The 21,856-nt window shown below is 41.9% G+C and overlaps 3 protein-coding genes across 6 annotated transcripts in view; 1 reads left to right on the top strand and 2 right to left on the bottom strand.

Annotated features, from left to right (window-relative positions):
- LOC129829313 (uncharacterized) overlaps nucleotides 1–7,362 on the bottom strand; it is a 29,548-nt gene extending 22,186 nt beyond the window's left edge. The window contains exons 1-2 of the mRNA XM_055890992.1: nucleotides 7,177–7,362; nucleotides 6,383–6,981 (exon numbers count right to left, since the gene is read on the bottom strand). Coding sequence (XP_055746967.1) covers nucleotides 6,383–6,936 — 554 coding nt within the window. The 5' untranslated portion in view covers nucleotides 6,937–6,981; nucleotides 7,177–7,362. The remainder of the gene's footprint in view (nucleotides 1–6,382; nucleotides 6,982–7,176) is intronic.
- On the top strand, nucleotides 911–8,860 carry LOC129829378 (RING finger protein 223-like). The gene is made up of 2 exons (XM_055891043.1): nucleotides 911–1,017; nucleotides 7,916–8,860. Exon 2 carries the CDS (start codon nucleotides 7,998–8,000, stop codon nucleotides 8,706–8,708), a length of 711 nt encoding a protein of 236 aa, XP_055747018.1. The 5' UTR covers nucleotides 911–1,017; nucleotides 7,916–7,997; the 3' UTR covers nucleotides 8,709–8,860.
- An 8,806-nt stretch (nucleotides 8,861–17,666) lies between these two features.
- Nucleotides 17,667–21,856, bottom strand: part of LOC129830189 (tyrosine-protein phosphatase non-receptor type 11-like) — a 60,464-nt gene continuing 56,274 nt past the window's right edge. For all 4 annotated transcript variants that reach the window (XM_055892539.1, XM_055892540.1, XM_055892541.1 and 1 more), the window contains one exon: nucleotides 17,667–21,052. The gene's annotated coding sequence lies outside the window, so the exon portion shown is untranslated. The remainder of the gene's footprint in view (nucleotides 21,053–21,856) is intronic.

Genomic DNA, 21,856 nt, shown 5'->3' with positions numbered 1-21,856 from the left:
GTAAACTTCTGACTCACTGGGAATGTGATGAAAGAGAAAAAAGATAAAATAAATCATTCTCTCTTTTATTATTATGACATTTCACATTCTTGAAATAAAGTGGTGATCCTAACTGACCTAAGACAGGGATTTCTACTCTGAATAAATGTCAGGAATTTTGAAAAACTGAGTTTAAATGTATTTAGCTAAGGTGTATGTCAACTTCTGACTTCAACTGTAGGTGTACATTGCATAAAAAATCTGCCGTTTCCAGCTACAATAGTCATTTACAACATTAACAATGTCTACACTGTATTTCTGATCAATTTGATGTCATTTTAATGGACAATTTTTTTTGCTTTTCTTTCAAAAACAAGGAGATTTCTAAGTGACCCCAAACTTTTGAATGGTTTCCCATGCCAATAAAGCCCCTTGAATTGAATTGAGAGAGAGCTATAGAGAGAGAGAGAGAGAAAGAGAGAGAGAGAGAGAGAGAGAGAGAGAGCAGGAAAGGGAGTAACGAAAGGGAAGGCAAGGTAGAGCGCCAATAATGTTAGTTTCACTCCTGATGGAGGCTCCTCAGCCTATCCCTATCCCCTCCCCCTACCTGCCTCCCCCTCCTCCTCTGACACTCCCTCAAGGCCACCTTATTGTTCCCTGCATATCAATGTCATTACATTGAGTTGGAAAGGGAGTCGGCAGAGCAGGGAAAGTGAGTCGACCAACGGACACAGTGAGAGAAGGACCTCCAGGCTAATACTAACGCTAACCCTTATGTTACTTTGAAGGCTTTGTGAGCACACCTGCCGCGGCTTGACTTCCACTCGTTTAGCCTATCTAGCGTAGCACCCAAGGACCAGGGAGCACTGTATAGTGATCCCCATAGCTCACACCTCCTCTGTGGTACCCCCCCCCCCCCCCAGTCATCCAGCTTGGCATGAAGATGTGTTTTAGTCTACAGAAGGCTGGACCAAATTCACTGTAATACACTACAAAGAGAAAGAGAGAGGATAATCTGGCCAAATCATCATTAAACCGGTAAGACCAAACTTTATCATGAATTGTGTAACTTGTTGAGTACAGTGCAAACAATGTTATGGGTTATATTCTAACACCAATACTGGGAAGTGGTACCATTAAATAAATATGTGAGATTGTCACAACTGGTAAATACAGGATAAAACATGATAAAACAGGATAAACACACAGTAAGAGTTGTATGATGTGTTTTTTTTTCTTCACGTGGGTCAATTAACTTCATATTAGACGGTGCAAGTATGAAGCGGAGCAGTAGGCTGTTGCACACCTCACGTTTCTGAGGATCAAGTTACGTGTACTTTACAATTGGAGAACAGGTAGAGCAGCAATGGAAGAGAGGCAGTTTAACTGTCTACACTATAGGCTTCAACAGATGACCTCACAATAAACCCGGCTGAAGAACACAACGGCCACGCTAGTCAGTTGAAAACACCGTCTGCTGCCCTAAAAAAGTCAACATAACTCTACTGGCTTTGTTTCGTAGTATCATAGGTACTGTAACATAATGTTCAGACCTCACCATTTTAAAAGGGAGACCTGGTAACACTTTAAAATAGCTATCATATATAAGCATTGATAAACTATTCATATACTGTTAATAAATAAGTATTTCATGATTTGTAAACATTAATATACAGTGCCTTCAGAAAGTATTCACACCCCTTGACTTTTTCCACATTTTGTTGTGTTACAGCCTGAATTTAAAAGGTACTAACTTGAGATTTGGTGCCACTGATCTACACACAATACCCCATAATGTCAACGTGGAATTTTGTTTTTAGAAATTAACAAAACATTAAAAGCCGAAATGTCTTGAGTCAATAAGTATTCAACCCCTTTGTTATGGCAAGACTAAATAAGTTCAGGAGTACAAATTTGTTTAACAAGACACATAATAAGTTGCATGGACTCACTCTGTGTGCAATAATAGTGTTAAACGTTATTTTTGAATGACTACCTCATCTCTGTACCCCACACATACAGATAATTGTAAGATCCCTCAGTCGAATGGTGATTTTCAAGCACAGATTCAACCAAAAAGACCAGGGAGATTTTCCAATGCCTCGCAAAGAAGGGCACCTGTTGGTAGATGGGTAAACATTAAAACAGACAATGAATATCCCTTTGAGCATGGTAAAGTTACTAATTACACTTTGGATGGTGTATCAGTACACCCAGTAACAAAGATACAGCGTCCTTCTTAACTCAGTTGCCGGACAGGAAGGAAACCGCTCAAGGATTTCACCATGAGGCCAATTATAAAACAGTTACATAGTTTAATTGCTGTGATAGGAGAAAACTGAGGATGGATCAACAAAATTGTAGTTGCTCCACAATACTAAACTAAATGACAGAGTGAAAAGAAGGACGTCTGTACAGAAGAAACATTGTGAACAAGATGCAACCTGTTTGCAGTAAGGCACTAAAGTAATACAGCAAAAAAAAACTGGCTAAGAAATGTAACTTTTTGCCCTGAATACAAAGCATTATGCTTGTAGCAAATCCAACACAACAAATCACTGAGTACCATTTTTGTGGCTATCTCATGTTATGGATATGCTCGTCACCGGCAAGGACTAGGGAGTTTTTTTTAGGATAAAAATAATTGGAATAGAGCTAAGCACAGGCATAATCCTAGAGGAAAACCTGGTTCCGTCTGCTTTCCAACAGACACTGGGAGATGAATTCACCTTTCAATAGGAAAACAACCTAAAACACAAGACCACATCTACACTGGAGTTGCTTACCAAGAAGACAGTGAATATTCCTGAGTGGCCGAGTTACAGTTTTGACTTAAATCTGCTTGAAAATCTATGGCAAGACTTGAAAATGGCTGTCTGGCAATGATCAACAACCAATTTGTGCATTGAAGAATTTACAAAAGAATAATGGGCAAATATTGTACAATCCAGGTGTGCAAAGCTCTTAGAGACTTAATAACATTACCCAGAAAAGCTCACAGCTAAATCGCTGCCAAAGGGGAGTCTTACAAGTATTGACTCAAGGGGTTGAATACTTATCTAATCAAGATATATCTGTTTTATTTTTCATTCATCTTTAAAAAATAACATTACAGAGTATTTTATGTAAAGAAACACATCCATTTGAATCCCAATTTGTAACACAACAAAATGTGTAAAAAGTCAAGGGGTGTGAATACATTCTGATGGCACTGTTATAAAGGGTTATTCATGAAAGTTATTATACAATGTTAACAAAAACTTTAAACAAGCTAAGATTCCACTCTGAAACACACTAATTTCAAAATATCTCAACTCAAGCAGCAGGTATAGATTTGGAGGCAGTCACAAAACCAGGTCAGTCGGCTAAGCTGGCGATAGGGCGAAAATGTGTAGCTAATAGCCAAAGCGGGTCGTATAGATAGTGACAGGGAGAGTAGGGAGCACAAGTGTTCAAAGCGAAACAAAGGCTCTCCTGCCTCATGCTCCTATGGTAGATAATAAGGTTCCGACTTGCCTGACAGAAATTAGGTTAATGACTAACTGTCATTTGTCCCGCACACTAAAATGTGCCCCTAAGCACCTCATCTATAGTCAGTGTTGTGGTTTGTTGACTGTTAAATAAACCTGATTGTTCCAGTTAAGACTTAGGGAGGGTAAGCTGATCCTAGATCGGTAACTTATACCTGAATTGCAAACAGTGGATTGGGGATCGTGGTAGGACTCAGTTAAAAGTGGTTTAAACAAGTTTAATTGACAAGAAATAAGTTGATATCAGCTCGATTAAAGTGAAGATACCTAGTGAGATATTCTCACTAGGTTCACTTAGTGATTGTTGTCCATATTTCCCAATGTCAGAGCAGTTGCTACATTGTAGTTTGCGGAGGAGGTTGGGGTCCACCGAGACCTCTTTTTGAGGGCCTTAAATTGTTACGGTCTGTGACATGGTGGTGAGAGAGAGCGAGAGAGAGAGGGAGCGAGAGGAGGCCTGGGCAGAGGCTGGCCCTGCAGGAATGCCAAGGGTAGATGGAGCGATGAGAGGAGAAGGAGAACAAGCAGGCACATTGTGTCAGCCGGCTGGCAGAGCTAGAGCCGGACGGAGAGAGATAGGGGTAGGGCTGCTCCCGCAGAGCATCACAGCTCTCACCTGTCCTGTACCTACTAGCTACCTACCTATCCTAAAGGAACACAAGTGTCAATCACACTCAAACCAATACCAGACAGTTTGCCATTTGTCAGGCATACATAGTTACAGCTAGCTATTCTGACTGATTCTATTCATCAGTAATCCAATCATGTTTTTTTTAACACTTATCCCATACCCATGTATCTATGATAACAACCCCCACAACCCCCACAGACTGACAGCTGGCTGGGTGACTTAGAGGTTCTGGCCAGAGGGAGGTCTCTGTCAAGGATGCTCATGCTGACGTCTGTGAGAACAGGGAGTAACAAAGCACTCTGTGTCTGTCCCTAGTACTGCCTGATGAGAGTCCCACATAACCATTCCCCCGTCACTAGAAAGATACTGTCAACAGCTGGGCCTCGTTCAGCCGGCGCACAATGTTTGTGGAACGCTCAGATGCGCTTGTTTAAGATGTGTTAAATTGTTTGGATCATAAAAATCATTGTGCTGCCTTATTTATAGACCTTCGGCCTTCGATACCGTAGACCATCACATTCTTATTTAAAGGTTGACTGAAATAGGCCTGGATCAGGCTTCTTGCGAGTGGTTTGAAAATGATCTGTCAGACAGACAATGTGTGATCTCTGATGGTTTTAAGTCTAGTTTCCTGGATATTACAAAAACTGTACCGCAGAGGTCAGTCGTGGGGCCTCTTCTCTTTACTATTAATAAAAAAAATATTGGTCTATCTGCTAAAACTTGTAATATGAATCTGTATGCAGATGACACGGTTATTGGCCATTGCCCCAAGTGTTGATCAGGCTATGTTAGAGCTGCAATCTGACAATTTTACCTTACAGAGAGCCCTGGTTGGTTTAAAACGTGTACTTGATGCGGGCAAGACTAAATGCATGTTGTTCTGTAGTTCTCGCAAGAATGTTTCAGATGGACTACATATTTATTCATTGGATGGTTCTCCCATTGATAGGTTCCACCTACAAGTATCTGGGAATTTGGATTGACAAAGACTTAATGTTTTAAAAGAAACATATGGATGAGCTAGTTAAAAAGCTACGATTTAAAGTGGCCTTCTTTTTTGGAAATAGATCTTACCTCTGACCTAAATAATAGGAAGCAGATAGTATAGTCAACTTTCCTGCCAGTTCTTGACTATGGTGACACTATTTACCAGATTGCAGCAGCTACTACTCTTAAACTTTTGGATGCAGTCTACCATAGCTCCATTCGTTTTATCCCTGGGGACAGTTTTAATACTCACCACTGCATCCTGTATCAAAAGTTTGGCTGGTCTTCATTAAAGTCCCGTAGATCAATTGATTACTCCATTTTTCCTTTACAAAGCCCTACTACACAAGTTCCAACTTACCTAAATTTGCTGCTAACGTATTAAAGAATGAGCTACCAAACCCGCTCGCAGGATTGGTTAACTCTTGAGGTCCCTCTGGTCTCAACCAATTTAAAATCCTCCTTTAGCTTTAGTGCCCCCCATTGTTGGAATAACCTACAAAATGGATTCCCTGGTGCCGCTAGGGCAGTTTAGGACTCTGGTATTGAATTAATTCATTGAGGATTGCAGTTGTTTCGATTGATTGCAGAGCTTTATTTGTTGAAATTGTGGTGTTGAGGTTGCGGTTATTTTGTAATGAATTGTAATGTAAATTGTTCTTCCTGTTGTGAGAAAATTGTTGTACTCAGGGCACCATTGGGAATCAGACCCTGGTCTCCATTGGGCTACCCTGAAGAAGAAAAAAATTCTGATATAGGTTTCCAGGTCACCCCTTGTAAAATAAGTATCTTAATTCAAGGGTCGTTCCTGGTTAAACAAAAGTGAAAGAAAATATAGAAATATATTATGTGGAACAAAGAAGCCTCTGACATGTGGAATGAGGAATCGTGTCAGTTCTATTAATGACATTAATTACATTTACATTTACATTTAAGTCATTTAGCAGACGCTCTTATCCAGAGCGACTTACAAATTGGTGCATTCACCTAATGACATCCAGTGGAACAGCCACTTTACAATAGTGCATCTAAATCTTTTAAGGGGGGGGGGGGGGGGCAGAAGGATTGCTTTATCCTATCCTAGGTATTCCTTGAAGAGGTGGGGTTTCAGGTGTCTCCGGAAGGTGGTGATTGACTCCGCTGTCCTGGCGTCGTGAGGGAGTTTGTTCCACCATTGGGGTGCCAGAGCAGCGAACAGTTTTGACTGGGCTGAGCGGGAACTGTACTTCCTCAGTGGTAGGGAGGCGAGCGCAGTGCCCTTGTTTGGGTGTAGGGCCTGATCAGAGCCTGAAGGTACTGAGGTGCCGTTCCCCTCACAGCTCCGTAGGCAAGCACCATGGTCTTGTAGCGGATGCGAGCTTCAACTGGAAGCCAGTGGAGAGAGCGGAGGAGCGGGGTGACGTGAGAGAACTTGGGAAGGTTGAACACCAGACGGGCTGCGGCGTTCTGGATGAGTTGTAGGGGTTTGATGGCACAGGCAGGGAGCCCAGCCAACAGCGAGTTGCAGTAATCCAGACGGGAGATGACAAGTGCCTGGATTAGGACCTGCGCCGCTTCCTGTGTGAGGCAGGGTCGTACTCTGCGGATGTTGTAGAGCATGAACCTACAGGAACGGGCCACCGCCTTGATGTTAGTTGAGAACGACAGGGTGTTGTCCAGGATCACGCCAAGGTTCTTAGCGCTCTGGGAGGAGGACACAATGGAGTTGTCAACCGTGATGGCGAGATCATGGAACGGGCAGTCCTTCCCCGGGAGGAAGAGCAGCTCCGTCTTGCCGAGGTTCAGCTTGAGGTGGTGATCCGTCATCCACAGTGATATGTCTGCCAGACATGCAGAGATGCGATTCGCCACCTGGTCATCAGAAGGGGGAAAGGAGAAGATTAGTTGTGTGTCGTCTGCATAGCAATGATAGGAGAGACCATGTGAGGTTATGACAGAGCCAAGTGACTTGGTGTATAGCGAGAATAGGAGAGGGCCTAGAACAGAGCCCTGGGGGACACCAGTGGTGAGAGCGCGTGGTGAGGAGACAGATTCTCGCCACGCCACCTGGTAGGAGCGACCTGTCAGGTAGGACGCAATCCAAGCGTGGGCCGCGCCGGAGATGCCCAACTCGGAGAGGGTGGAGAGGAGGATCTGATGGTTCACAGTATCGAAGGCAGCCGATAGGTCTAGAAGGATGAGAGCAGAGGAAAGAGAGTTAGCTTTAGCAGTGCGGAGCGCCTCCGTGATACAGAGAAGAGCAGTCTCAGTTGAGTGACTAGTCTTGAAACCTGACTGATTTGGATCAAGAATTAATGACAACGTTTCCCTGATGAACGTGGCCCAGGGAATGCAAGAGGTTGCTCAGGGACTTTAGTGGGTTTAGTGAATGGATGTCAATCAGCCCCATACTGTATAAAGTAGAGAGTAAGCAAGAAATTAATTGTAGATGGCATGGTCTGATATTAAAAGTAAAAAATATATACAAAAAATACATTTAATTTATAAACATATTTAAATTCCACCAAATGCTGAATTATTTGTGACTACTGTGTAACCTCTAGAAAAGTTCAGAATGTAATCGTATTCTGAAGGGAATAACATAATGGTATTGCAACTCCGCCTGCATGGGGTCATAAACCTTTAACCTACTGTATTTTATAATATGCACTTGACACAAAAATCCCCAAAATCCTGTGAACAGTTTGGGATTATGTCCACACTGCATGATTTTAAAAATAGATTTACTCACCATCTGAGCACGTTATTAAGAGATCATCTAATCTGCATTTCCATTCATTCTCAGATAATCCACACCAAGTACAAAGAAGAGAAAGGGGGACAAAGACTAAAGGAAGGGGGAAAAGGATACAGAACATCCCTTCAAAATGGCGCAGATCCCTCAGGTGTGGCACACCCAGGAAGAGAAAGTGGACCTGGATATATTGGTGGCTGTTGGCAGCCAACCCGAGTGCTCTATCTGCTACAACACCTACGACAACGTTTTCAAGACGCCCAAGCTGCTGGACTGTGCCCACACCTTCTGCCTCGAGTGTCTGTCACGCCTCATGGCCATTTCACTGGGAGAGCAGGAAGGAGGAGGCAGCAGCAAGATCCTGTGTCCCTTCTGCCGCCACCCCACCCTCCTTACCAAGGAGGGTCCCCCGGCCCTGGCCACCAGCAGCGAGGTACTCTGTAAGCTGCCCAGCCACCAGCAGCACGAGGAGCCTGTGTGGCTGGACGGAGAGAAGCTGTGCTACAAACGGGCCCTGGAGGCCAGCCCTGAGGCCTCTAGCTCCACCTCGACCTTCTGCATCTGCATCGACATAGGGGCCAGCAAAGCAGGCGAGGTCCCGGCTCAGACACGCCCCCACAACATGGCCTTTATGAGGCGTCTGACCAGCTGTAAGCGGCTGCTGCTCTTCATCATGCTGATGGTGCTGCTTGTGGTCATCGTGCTGTGGCCCCTGCAGTGCATCGTCACCACGGGCAACATGCACTGCATGCCTCGCTCTGTGGGCTCAATACAAGGCTCCATCACCACCACAGCTACCCCATTCACCAGCATACACCATTCCACAAAGGGAGCCTTTCATTAAAATACATGTATGTAGTATGCCAGATTCCACCAACGGTACCCTGGTTCACATTCACACAGACCCCCAGAATAAGCTCTAGTAAGAGGTTGATCTATGTATCCCTTCTCCGCCACTTTCTCCTTCAGCTCCACTAAAGGGTATCCAGCCACAGCCCCCCCCCCCCCCCCAGCCCACACAGAAATGCATTCCCTCAGTCATGAGAGGGCTAAAATACCACAGATAAGAAGTGGGAAAGATGGCCATGTAGTTAAGGCCCACAACTGAATCAAGGAAGACTGGATATAGAACACAACTGTGAGAAACTCTGCACACTCTATCCAGTTGTTTTAGCAATTGATATTGGCATGCTCAGCGTCATTATTCTGACAAGGAAGTTACAAACTCATACATGAATTCCAATTCTTGCACTTTGATGAACTGATTTTCCTTTTCCTTTTTTTTTCTTTATAAAGTTATTTTGCTGTAGAAATATAATATATATAATATTCATATCTACAGTATCAAATCGGATGGCCACAGTTCAATCCCAAATCAAAATGTTCAGTTTTTAAGAAAAATGTGCAAGTTTAGCTGTCTTATTACTGTTTTGAAAAAATGGTATGCCAAAACATAAAGCTGAAATTGTAAGTGTATATACATGTATAGTTGATTGTACTATTTTGATATATATTTTGTTTACAAAATGACAATAAATGAAAAACAACACAGGCATGGTCCAGGTTTTTCGTTATGAAAAATATTCTGTAGCTTTGTTTCTGAAAGTCTTTGAACAAACGGAAGTACAGTAAACATGGGTTGTTGGCCGTGGTATGAACTAATGATTACTGGACTACCATTCCCAACTTGCTGTTAGGATCTTATCTGGGCACACACCAGTGACCTGTCAGGATTTTCCAAATACACAACGATTATTACTAACAACAAGGTGTTGGAAACTGCTTCAATAAAATTGTGAACCCTTCCTCGTAGATTAAGGAGTGGTCATAACAGTAAGGAGTGGTATTTCCTGTATTGGTGTGAAATTACTGGATAGGTGTGTACAGGAGACCAAAGGTGAGGTCTGGGGGAGAATCTCAAATGCATTTCCTTGATTCCTTGCGTCCTCTTTGTCTCCTTCTCAAAACCCATTGGTTGAAAAGGTGATTGTACAGACTCTATTTCGTAGAGTCTTTGTGATGCAAGGTCACAAGTGTTGGGTCGTTCCATGAAACGAGTGCCTTGATATTTTAAGTAGAAATTGTGCACCAGTATTGATTATTTTAATATTAATAAAGACTTGTTAAAGTGCCAAAATTCAGCATTTTGGCATGTCCCTTTGTGCACCCTCTGTGACTTCTAGGAAGATTTTAATCCACTTAACCCCAAAATTCCTCAAAGTTTCCGGCATCATTGTAAATCCCTCATTATTTTGTTGCTTTGACAAAGTAATTTCTGGAGATGATTATTGACAGTATTTCATGCGATCAGTGAAACATTTGAAGGTTAAACAAAACCTGTCCGTAAGGTCAACCCTGTTAAGTGAACTGAACTCTCGTTTTAATATGGTGAAATGATTCCTTATAAAAATATTTTTTCAAAAGAAGCATTGAACATCTAGTCAAATCCTAGTGTGAAAGCAGGTGAGTTGGTTCTACTTTTTTGGGCCATTTTCTGGTGTTTTGTGGTGAAAAACTGAGCAGGCTGAGCATCACGCACCAACCATGTTACCCGTATATAGACAGGTTCGAAATGTTTTAACAATAAAATAAAATTGTTAAAATAAGGGGATTTATGGCTGATTTAAGATGAAATCGTCAACCGTGTTATGGTCAATACTGTTACATTATTTGGCACTTACTATCCTCATTTTTTAAATTTAACCTGTGTTAAACATGTGTTTTTTATTAAGTTGAACAAGTGCTCTTTAGATCAAAGTTTATTGGTCACATACACAGTTTAGTTTATGTCATAGTGGGTGCAGCGAAATGCTTATTTTACTAGCTCCTAACAATGCAGTAAAATGCCAAACAAGTACAAAATATATATTCCAGAAATGTCAGAATCCAGTTGGCAAACCAAATAGCCCTGTAACAGTAGTTCAAATGCAATCTATACGTACATTATATACACCAGATGAACTTACACCAGATACACTAAGAATGATATGTACAGCAGTAGATATATTAGTGACCTATGTCAAGAATCAAGTATATACATAAATATGTGGTGTGTACAGTATAAACAGCGTAACTAAAATGCAGTAGTAGAAATACAGTGTAAAACAGGAAGTGTCTGGCGGTTTAATGTCTCTATAACATGGGACAGCAGCGTTGGCTGTGTATGTGTGATAGCTTGTGTGTGTGCGCACATCACCTGGTGCAGACGGCTAGTGATGGCTGTTCAACAGCCTGATGGTAATAGAAGCTGTTCAACAGTCTGATGGTCTGGTAATAGAAGCTGGTCAACAGTCTGATGGTCTGGTAATAGAAGCTGTTCAACAGTCTGATGGTCTGGTAATAGAAGCTGTTCAACAGTCTGATGGTCTGGTATTAGAAGCTGTTCAAATGTCTGGTGGCCTGGTAATAGAAGCTGTTCAACAGTCTGATGGTCTGGTAATAGAAGCTGTTCAACAGTCTGATGGTCTGGTAATAGAAGCTGTTCAACAGTCTGATGGTAATAGAAGCTGTTCAACAGTCTGATGGTAATAGAAGCTGTTCAAATGTCTGGTGGCCTGGTAATAGAAGCTGTTCAACAGTCTGATGGTAATAGAAGCTGTTCAACAGTCTGATGGTGATAGAAGCTGTTCAACAGTCTGATGGCCTGGTAATAGAAGCTGTTCAACAGTCTGATGGTCTGGTAATAGAAGCTGTTCAACAGTCTGATGGTAATAGAAGCTGTTCAACAGTCTGATGGTCTGGTAATAGAAGCTGTTCAACAGTCTGATGGTAATAGAAGCCGTTCAACAGTCTGATGGTAATAGAAGCTGTTCAACAGTCTGATGGTAATAGAAGCTGTTCAACAGTCTGATGGTAATAGAAGCTGTTCAACAGTCTGATGGTCATAGAAGCTGTTCAACAGTCTGATGGTAATAGAAGCTGTTCAACAGTCTGATGGTAATAGAAGCTGTTCAACAGTCTGATGGTAATAGAAGCTGTTCAACAGTCTGATGGTAATAGAAGCTGTTCAACAGTCTGATGGTAATAGAAGCTGTTCAACAGTCTGATGGTAATAGAAGCTGTTCAACAGTCTGATGGTAATAGAAGCTGTTCAACAGTCTGATGGTCATAGAAGCTGTTCAACAGTCTGATGGTCATAGAAGCTGTTCAACAGTCTGATGGTCATAGAAGCTGTTCAACAGTCTGGTGGTAATAGAAGCTGTTCAACAGTCTGATGGTCTGGTAATAGAAGCTGTTCACCAGTCTGATGGTAATAGAAGCTGTTCACCAGTCTGATGGTAATAGAAGCTGTTCAACAGTCTGATGGTAATAGAAGCTGTTCAACAGTCTGATGGTAATAGAAGCTGTTCAACAGTCTGATGGTAATAGAAGCTGTTCAACAGTCTGATGGAGATAGAAGCTGTTCAACAGTCTGATGGTAATAGAAGCTGTTCAACAGTCTGGTGGTGATAGAAGCTGTTCAAATGTCTGGTGGCCTGGTAATAGAAGCTGTTCAACAGTCTGATGGTCATAGAAGCTGTTCAACAGTCTGATGGTCATAGAAGCTGTTCAACAGTCTGATGGTAATAGAAGCTGTTCAACAGTCTGATGGTAATAGAAGCTGTTCAACAGTCTGATGGTAATAGAAGCTGTTCAACAGTCTGATGGTAATAGAAGCTGTTCAACAGTCTGATGGTAATAGAAGCTGTTCAACAGTCTGATGGTAATAGAAGCTGTTCAACAGTCTGATGGTAATAGAAGCTGTTCAACAGTCTGATGGTCATAGAAGCTGTTCAACAGTCTAATGGTCATAGAAGCTGTTCAACAGTCTGGTGGTAATAGAAGCTGTTCAACAGTCTGATGGTCTGGTAATAGAAGCTGTTCAACAGTCTGATGGTCTGGTAATAGAAGCTGTTCACCAGTCTGATGGTAATAGAAGCTGTTCACCAGTCTGATGGTAATAGAAGCTGTTCAACAGTCTGATGGTAATAGAAGCTGTTCAACAGTCTGATGGTAATAGAAGCTGTTCAACAGTCTGATGGTAATAGAAGCTGTTCAACAGTCTGATGGAGATAGAAGCTGTTCAACAGTCTGATGGTAATAGAAGCTGTTCAACAGTCTGGTGGTGATAGAAGCTGTTCAAATGTCTGGTGGCCTGGTAATAGAAGCTGTTCAACAGTCTGATGGTGATAGAAGCTGTTCAACAGTCTGATGGTAATAGAAGCTGTTCAACAGTCTGATGGTAATAGAAGCTGTTCAACAGTCTGATGGTAATAGAAGCTGTTCAACAGTCTGATGGTAATAGAAGCTGTTCAACAGTCTGATGGTCATAGAAGCTGTTCAACAGTCTGATGGTAATAGAAGCTGTTCAACAGTCTGATGGTAATAGAAGCTGTTCAACAGTCTGATGGTAATAGAAGCTGTTCAACAGTCTGATGGTAATAGAAGCTGTTCAACAGTCTGATGGTAATAGAAGCTGTTCAACAGTCTGATGGTAATAGAAGCTGTTCAACAGTCTGATGGTAATAGAAGCTGTTCAACAGTCTGATGGTCATAGAAGCTGTTCAACAGTCTGATGGTCATAGAAGCTGTTCAACAGTCTGATGGTCATAGAAGCTGTTCAACAGTCTGGTGGTAATAGAAGCTGTTCAACAGTCTGATGGTCTGGTAATAGAAGCTGTTCACCAGTCTGATGGTAATAGAAGCTGTTCACCAGTCTGATGGTAATAGAAGCTGTTCAACAGTCTGATGGTAATAGAAGCTGTTCAACAGTCTGATGGTAATAGAAGCTGTTCAACAGTCTGATGGTAATAGAAGCTGTTCAACAGTCTGATGGAGATAGAAGCTGTTCAACAGTCTGATGGTAATAGAAGCTGTTCAACAGTCTGGTGGTGATAGAAGCTGTTCAAATGTCTGGTGGCCTGGTAATAGAAGCTGTTCAACAGTCTGATGGTCATAGAAGCTGTTCAACAGTCTGATGGTCATAGAAGCTGTTCAACAGTCTGATGGTAATAGAAGCTGTTCAACAGTCTGATGGTAATAGAAGCTGTTCAACAGTCTGATGGTAATAGAAGCTGTTCAACAGTCTGATGGTAATAGAAGCTGTTCAACAGTCTGATGGTAATAGAAGCTGTTCAACAGTCTGATGGTAATAGAAGCTGTTCAACAGTCTGATGGTAATAGAAGCTGTTCAACAGTCTGATGGTCATAGAAGCTGTTCAACAGTCTAATGGTCATAGAAGCTGTTCAACAGTCTGGTGGTAATAGAAGCTGTTCAACAGTCTGATGGTCTGGTAATAGAAGCTGTTCAACAGTCTGATGGTCTGGTAATAGAAGCTGTTCACCAGTCTGATGGTAATAGAAGCTGTTCACCAGTCTGATGGTAATAGAAGCTGTTCAACAGTCTGATGGTAATAGAAGCTGTTCAACAGTCTGATGGTAATAGAAGCTGTTCAACAGTCTGATGGTAATAGAAGCTGTTCAACAGTCTGATGGAGATAGAAGCTGTTCAACAGTCTGATGGTAATAGAAGCTGTTCAACAGTCTGGTGGTGATAGAAGCTGTTCAAATGTCTGGTGGCCTGGTAATAGAAGCTGTTCAACAGTCTGATGGTGATAGAAGCTGTTCAACAGTCTGATGGTAATAGAAGCTGTTCAACAGTCTGATGGTAATAGAAGCTGTTCAACAGTCTGATGGTAATAGAAGCTGTTCAACAGTCTGATGGTAATAGAAGCTGTTCAACAGTCTGATGGTCATAGAAGCTGTTCAACAGTCTGATGGTCATAGAAGCTGTTCAACAGTCTGATGGTAATAGAAGCTGTTCAACAGTCTGATGGTAATAGAAGCTGTTCAACAGTCTGATGGTAATAGAAGCTGTTCAACAGTCTGATGGTAATAGAAGCTGTTCAACAGTCTGATGGTAATAGAAGCTGTTCAACAGTCTGATGGTAATAGAAGCTGTTCAACAGTCTGATGGTAATAGAAGCTGTTCAACAGTCTGATGGTAATAGAAGCTGTTCAACAGTCTGATGGTCATAGAAGCTGTTCAACAGTCTGATGGTCATAGAAGCTGTTCAACAGTCTGGTGGTAATAGAAGCTGTTCAACAGTCTGGTGGTAATAGAAGCTGTTCACCAGTCTGATGGTAATAGAAGCTGTTCAACAGTCTGATGGTAATAGAAGCTGTTCAACAGTCTGATGGTAATAGAAGCTGTTCAACAGTCTGATGGTAATAGAAGCTGTTCAACAGTCTGATGGAGATAGAAGCTGTTCAACAGTCTGATGGAGATAGAAGCTGTTCAACAGTCTGATGGTAATAGAAGCTGTTCAACAGTCTGGTGGTGATAGAAGCTGTTCAAATGTCTGGTGGCCTGGTAATAGAAGCTGTTCAACAGTCTGATGGTGATAGAAGCTGTTCAACAGTCTGATGGTAATAGAAGCTGTTCAACAGTCTGATGGTAATAGAAGCTGTTCAACAGTCTGATGGTAATAGAAGCTGTTCAACAGTCTGATGGTAATAGAAGCTGTTCAACAGTCTGATGGTAATAGAAGCTGTTCAAATGTCTGGTGGCCTGGTAATAGAAGCTGTTCAACAGTCTGATGGTAATAGAAGCTGTTCAACAGTCTGATGGTAATAGAAGCTGTTCAACAGTCTGATGGTAATAGAAGCTGTTCAACAGTCTGATGGTAATAGAAGCTGTTCAACAGTCTGGTGGTAATAGAAGCTGTTCAACAGTCTGATGGTAATAGAAGCTGTTCAACAGTCTGATGGTAATAGAAGCTGTTCAACAGTCTGATGGCCTGGTAATAGAAGCTGTTCAACAGTCTGATGGTAATAGAAGCTGTGCAAAGGTCTGGTCCCTGGTAATAGAAGCTGTTCAACAGTCTGGTGGCCTGGTAATAGAAGCTATTCAACAGTCTGATGGCCTGGTAATAGAAGCTATTCAACAGTCTGGTGGTAATAGAAGCTGTTCAACAGTCTGATGGTAATAAAAGCTGTTCAACAGTCTGATGGTAATAAAAGCTATTCAACAGTCTGGTGGTAATAGAAACTTTTCAACAGTCTGGTGGTAATAGAAGCTATTCAACAGTCTGATGGTAATAGAAGCTATTCAACAGTCTGGTGGTAATAGAAGCTGTTCAACAGTCTGATGGTAATAAAAGCTATTCAACAGTCTGGTGGTAATAGAAACTTTTCAACAGTCTGGTGGCCTGGTAATAGACGCTTTTCAACAGTCTGATGGCCTGGTAATAGAAGCTGTTCAACTGTCTGGTGGCCTGGTAATAGAAGCTTTTCAACAGTCTGATGGTAATAGAAGCTGTTCAACAGTCTGGTGGCCTAGTAATAGAAGCTTTTCAACAGTCTGGTGGCCTGGTAATAGAAGCTTTTCAACAGTCTGATGGTCTGGTAATAGAAGCTGTTCAACAGTCTGGTGGCCTGGTAATTGAAGCTTTTCAACAGTCTGGTGGCCTGGTAATAGAAGCTTTTCAACAGTCTGATGGTAATAGAAGCTGTTCAACAGCCTGATGGTAATAGAAGCTGTTCAAATGTCTGGTGGTCTGGTAATAGAAGCTGTTCAACAGTCTGATGGTAATAGAAGCTGTTCAACAGCCTGATGGTAATAGAAGCTGTTCAACAGTCTGATGGTCTTGTAATAGAAGCTGTTCAACAGTCTGATGGTCTGGTAATAGAAGCTGTTCAAATGTCTGGTGATATGGTAATAGAAGCTGTTCAACAGTCTGATGGTCTTGTAATAGAAGCTGTTCAACAGTCTGATGGTCTGGTAATAGAAGCTGTTCAAATGTCTGGTGGCATGGTAATAGAAGCTGTTCAACAGTCTGATGGTAATAGAAGCTGTTCAACAGTCTGATGGTCTTGTAATAGAAGCTGTTCAACAGTCTGATGGTCTGGTAATAGAAGCTGTTCAAATGTCTGGTGGCATGGTAATAGAAGCTGTTCAACAGCCTGATGGTAATAGAAGCTGTTCAACAGTCTGATGGTAATAGAAGCTGTTCAACAGCCTGATGGTAATAGAAGCTGTTCAACAGTCTGATGGTATTAGAAGCTGTTCAACAGTCTGATGGTCTGGTAATAGAAGCTGTTCAACAGTCTGATGGTCTGGTAATAGAAGCTGTTCAACAGTCTGATGGTCTGGTAATAGAAGCTGTTCAACAGCCTGATGGTAATAGAAGCTGTTCAAATGTCTGGTGGCCTGGTAATAGAAGCTGTGCAAAAGTCTGGTCCCTGGTAATAGAAGTTGTTCAACAGGCTGATGCCCTGGTAAAATAAGCTTTTTTTCACTCTCTGGGTCCCGACTCTGATGTACCTGTTCTGACTCCTTTTTTAAAGAATTGTATGTTATCACCGATGACTTGACATGGACCAACAACACCACCACTCTTGTCAAGAGGGCACAACAGCCCCTGTAATTCATAAGGCGGCTGAAGAAATTTGACATGCCACCCTGGGTCCTCTCCAAATACTACCGCTGCACCATCGAGAGTGTCCTGACCAGTTGTATCACGGCCTGGTACGGGAATTGCTCCACCACGACCGCAAGGCTCTCCAGTGGGTGGTATTATTTCTTATTGTCTTTGCATTGTCGAGAAGGAACCTGCAAGTAAGCATTTCATTGGACTGTGTATACCAGGTGTATCCTGTACTTAAAAAATGCATTTTGCTTTTACCTAATAAATAACCAATGTCTTGCAGAACAAAATCAGTCCACATTTCCCTGCTTATAAGGAAAGGTTGTGCCATCTGTCCACGGACATCAGCGACAGGAAGTCCCATTATATCAGCATATAAGAAGGCACTTGACATATCTCATTCATAGATTTTTATTAAACTATTACATTTTTAATAATTTTGTTGTCATTTCTGACATTCTCATTGCATCAGCGCTATAAGCCTGGACAGAAGGCGTTAAGGCTGAGCCAGTGCAAGAGGGAAAAACAGTCTTCATCTGAATACAGGAACAGTCAGTATACCACTACTCAAATCAGGCATAACGCAACCAACTATGTCAACATCATATTCAAGTAAATTAAGGAGCAGAAATAAAATAACTCATATAATTTCTGTATACTTTCAAGAACACCTGCTTAACTGACAATTCATTATCATTGTGTTATTATCAATGGTGTAATAACACCAAATAAAAACTAAAATAACAATAATCAAACAAATAATCGTATACAATATAAAATGCACCCACAGGAAATGTAAAATTCAAAACACCTCAGTAAATGAAAATACAATTTACAACACTGATGTCATACTTCTAGCAGACTGTCAACATACTCTACTCTTTTAAAACAGCCAATGGACATCCTGACGGTCACAGATCACAAGTCTGCAGCTACAGGATTTAGCAATTTTGAATAGAATTTCAAGTATTGAAGTGTTAAGAGCGAACACTAATTTCCACTTTAGTCAAATTTTCACAGTCTCCCACTGACATCAATGCATAACTAAATGAAAATGAATCTTTGGGCTAAGTAGGATTCACCCCTCAATGTTTCACCACATCATACAAAGTTTTGACCCTTCCAGGCAAAGTGAAATACAATAAAAAAATCATCATCAACAACAGTGCAACATAATTAAAGGACTCTATTCAATCAGATCCGATTTAGCTGACATCCACACAGCAGTCATTCTGGCGGTGCTGGAGGTGGAACAGAGTTAGAGCTGTCAAATGCATAAGTGGCTCCTATCATTATACATAAAGCGGACATTGCCATTGGCTGCACGGAGTCACATTAAGAGTTCGAAGACTGGAATGTGAGATGTAATCTACACCTCGATTAGGCTGATAGAAATCCTCATTATTTTGCTTAATGATTTTCAATTTGAGCGTCATTATTTCTATATAGGCTAAACTTTCTCCTTCTGAACTAACGCGAGTGGGACAGGTATGGCTTTGTGAAATGATCACAAGAGCAGCTGTTCACTAATTTGACAGCGCCAATGCAGTTCCACTTGCCGACACCGCCAAAACATCACCTACGCGAGTGTCGGCTATCACCAGTTAACGCTTGATCTGATCGAATCTAGGCCTAAGAAAATAGAAACCAAAAATGTCAATTTTCATTCATTGGACAAGATTGAAAGTTCGGCAGACAGTTGAACAATGGAGAAGGTTCCTTTGACAAAGATTTTCAATGTTCACTTCAGGATAGCATACCATTTATAGCATACCACTTATAGCATGAGTATTATATCAACAACTAAACTGCAGCGAAATATGTGTCCTATAACACTTAGAACGGACTTACTGAAACATAATTTGAAGGGAAATACTGAAACATCAGACTTTCAGTATTGCTGAAAGTTACTGCACTGGTGTTAGGATGAGCAAGGGATGATGTAGTCAAGCCCTAGTTGAAAGGCCTGAACACTATGTACAAGAACAGCGCTGCACAACCAGCAGACGACACTGCACAGCATCTATGTAGCCAACCAGCAGGGTCGCTCAAAAGGATGACATCATTGAGCCGCTGGCTAAATCCACCTTAGAATTGAGATTTTTATGCAAAATGCTAAGAATAGTAAAGAAAGAAGCCACTGCCCTATATATATATATATATAAAACTGAAGGCTCTTTGCTGTGTGGTGTCACCCTTCCTATGACATCATCACTGAAGCCGTTTTTTACTCTCCCAAACAAAGTCAAGCCTGGATTATAACCATCTTGTAAATTACTTTTTGGAGACAAATCTACTCTTTAATCTTGGGCTGTAGGCCATCTGGCCCAGTAATATTCATAAAGACCAGTGATGGCAGCCTGGCTAGCATCCTGACATTTCTTCTCCCCTATCTCATTTTCTGCTACCCTTGTCTATCTCTCACTTGGCAAATATTTAACCCAGTTTATTATGCCATTCGATTAGGAGTTACAACCTACACAGAGAGAGAAAGACTGCAGATCCGACCGATTTTATCGTTTGAAGTTGACCTCAAATTTCCCACATATAAAACAGGATCTGCAAAGCAACTGCAAATTCAGAGAATTGTGCTTTTTGTCGACTGATAATAATGGAAGTGGATCTTTCTTTATTCAGAGGCAATACCGCACTGACATTAAAAACCATGTCCTGTACATTACAAAATCACACCAATAATAACAATAAAAGAAACAATAATTAATTGAAAGGACACAGTTTAAAACTAAATAAATAGAAAAATTGCACAAGTCAATTGGTGCTTCAAGCTCCCCCTCCTTGAGCTTCAAGCCCTCCCCTTCCAGCAACCACAGGACAAGAAACAAAATGGAGTCCGAAGAGGAGCTCATTATCCTTGATTGAATAGGCTCTCAGTAGCTGTGATGGTGGAACCACTACAGTAGATGAGCATGGCACAAAAGACCATCGGTGGAACCAATAAGACAAACAAATCAGCTCCCCACTGACAAAGGCCCATTAAGAATATCCTGCCTTTCCTCTTGCCTTTCATGGGATAGGGTTGTAAGGACTTTGCTTGTCCGTGCCAGTGCCTCAGTGGTAGCAGATCGCTTCACTGTTTCGCCGCCATTAATCAACGCTGCAGTAATGACTGCTGCTAGCAAAAACAGAACATTGCTAGAGTCTTTGGTTCAAGTAGATGACAGCCAGCAGAGAGAGTGAGCACTTTGAATTGAATTGAGAGAGAGAGAGAGCGAGAGAGCGAGAGAGCGAGAGAGAAAGAGAGAGGAAGAGAGAGGATTCCAACAGCGCAAAGAGAAACGGCATAGCTTCACCCTTTCTAGTCCCGTCCACCCCATTCATGGTTGAACACGATGGAGCAAAACATCACTTGAACATTGAGTGCACCATTGTTTGTTTCTTGTGTCGATTTAGTTTGAGAGTCTACAGAAATAAGCAAAGGACATTTGTTGGGTTGGTTGGTGGGTGAGGGGATGAGATGGAACAACTGTGGGACCAAATACGGGGGTAACAGACATGTCTGTAGACGAGGCACTTTGTCCGTAGACAGGAGAGGCTGTAGAGACTTGAAGTTATTCAGAGAGAGAGAGAGAGAGCGAGATGGGGGGTGGAGATAGAAGAACAAGAGCACTGTGCTGTACTCCTCTCTCCTTGGAGAGGGAGGCTCCAGCCATCCAGCAGGGCAGCGGGAGGGGGGGGGGGGGTTCTCCATTGCCAGGGGGTCAGGGGCCAGAGCTCCACAGGTCCTCCATGGTGCGCTGGCGAAGCGGCACCTCTGTTGAAACTGAAGCACACACAACGGCACACCGCTTTAGACATACACAGAACCACTCTGCATAGAAACGCACACAACAGTTGTCCGCATGACATCCTAATAAACACTAGAATCACTATGATAGTCAATAGCAAAATGTATGTGTTTTTGTGACGTCTTCCCTCATCTGGAATATGTCTGGAACCAATTCATTGGAAAACACTGAAATTTCTGGCCTGTGTTACTATAACAAGCAAGAACAACTGCTTGTCTGTAGACACTGAGTTCTGTATTTTCGAAGGTTTACTGGGTCGAATTCTGTTGAGAATTTATTATTTATTTCCCAGAGTACCCAAGGAGCCCGTATATACACAATGACACAGTTTTACCCTTGGTGTTCCCTTTTTAGGGAGCGAGATCTTTAGAAACTCTTGAAAGGAACCCAACAGTATGCAGAAGTGCATCTCAAATATGATGGTTTATTAACACTTGACAGATGAGAAGACATTACTGCTTGCTAACATCTCTCCATCTGCGCCCGCTCACAGGGTAGCAGAGGATATATCCCAGGCCCACAACCAATGAGGACCAAACAATTAAGACAGTTATAACCAATCACACACATGCATTCTTTGATAATGCACTGAACAAGTTCATGCACATTTTTCCAATGCACCATGTGCATTACACTGCTGTATATTCTCATACACAACATTTCCCTCACCCCACCTGCATTGTTTTTTCAGATATGGGCTCTACTGTAACCATTGTAGTCAGTTGAAGAAGGCTAAATCTGATTGAAATGTTACGTTTAACCACATTGTTAAACTTGAA

This window comes from Salvelinus fontinalis, chromosome 31 (assembly GCF_029448725.1).
Source record: "Salvelinus fontinalis isolate EN_2023a chromosome 31, ASM2944872v1, whole genome shotgun sequence".
Classification (NCBI taxonomy): domain Eukaryota; kingdom Metazoa; phylum Chordata; class Actinopteri; order Salmoniformes; family Salmonidae; genus Salvelinus; species Salvelinus fontinalis.
This window is presented reverse-complemented; position numbering and strand designations above follow the sequence as displayed.

What these genes read in the sequence shown, in the direction of transcription:
- LOC129829378 (XM_055891043.1), top strand. Translation starts at nt 7,998, where the DNA reads ATGGCGCAGATCCCTCAGGTGTGGCACACCCAGGAAGAGAAAGTGGAC.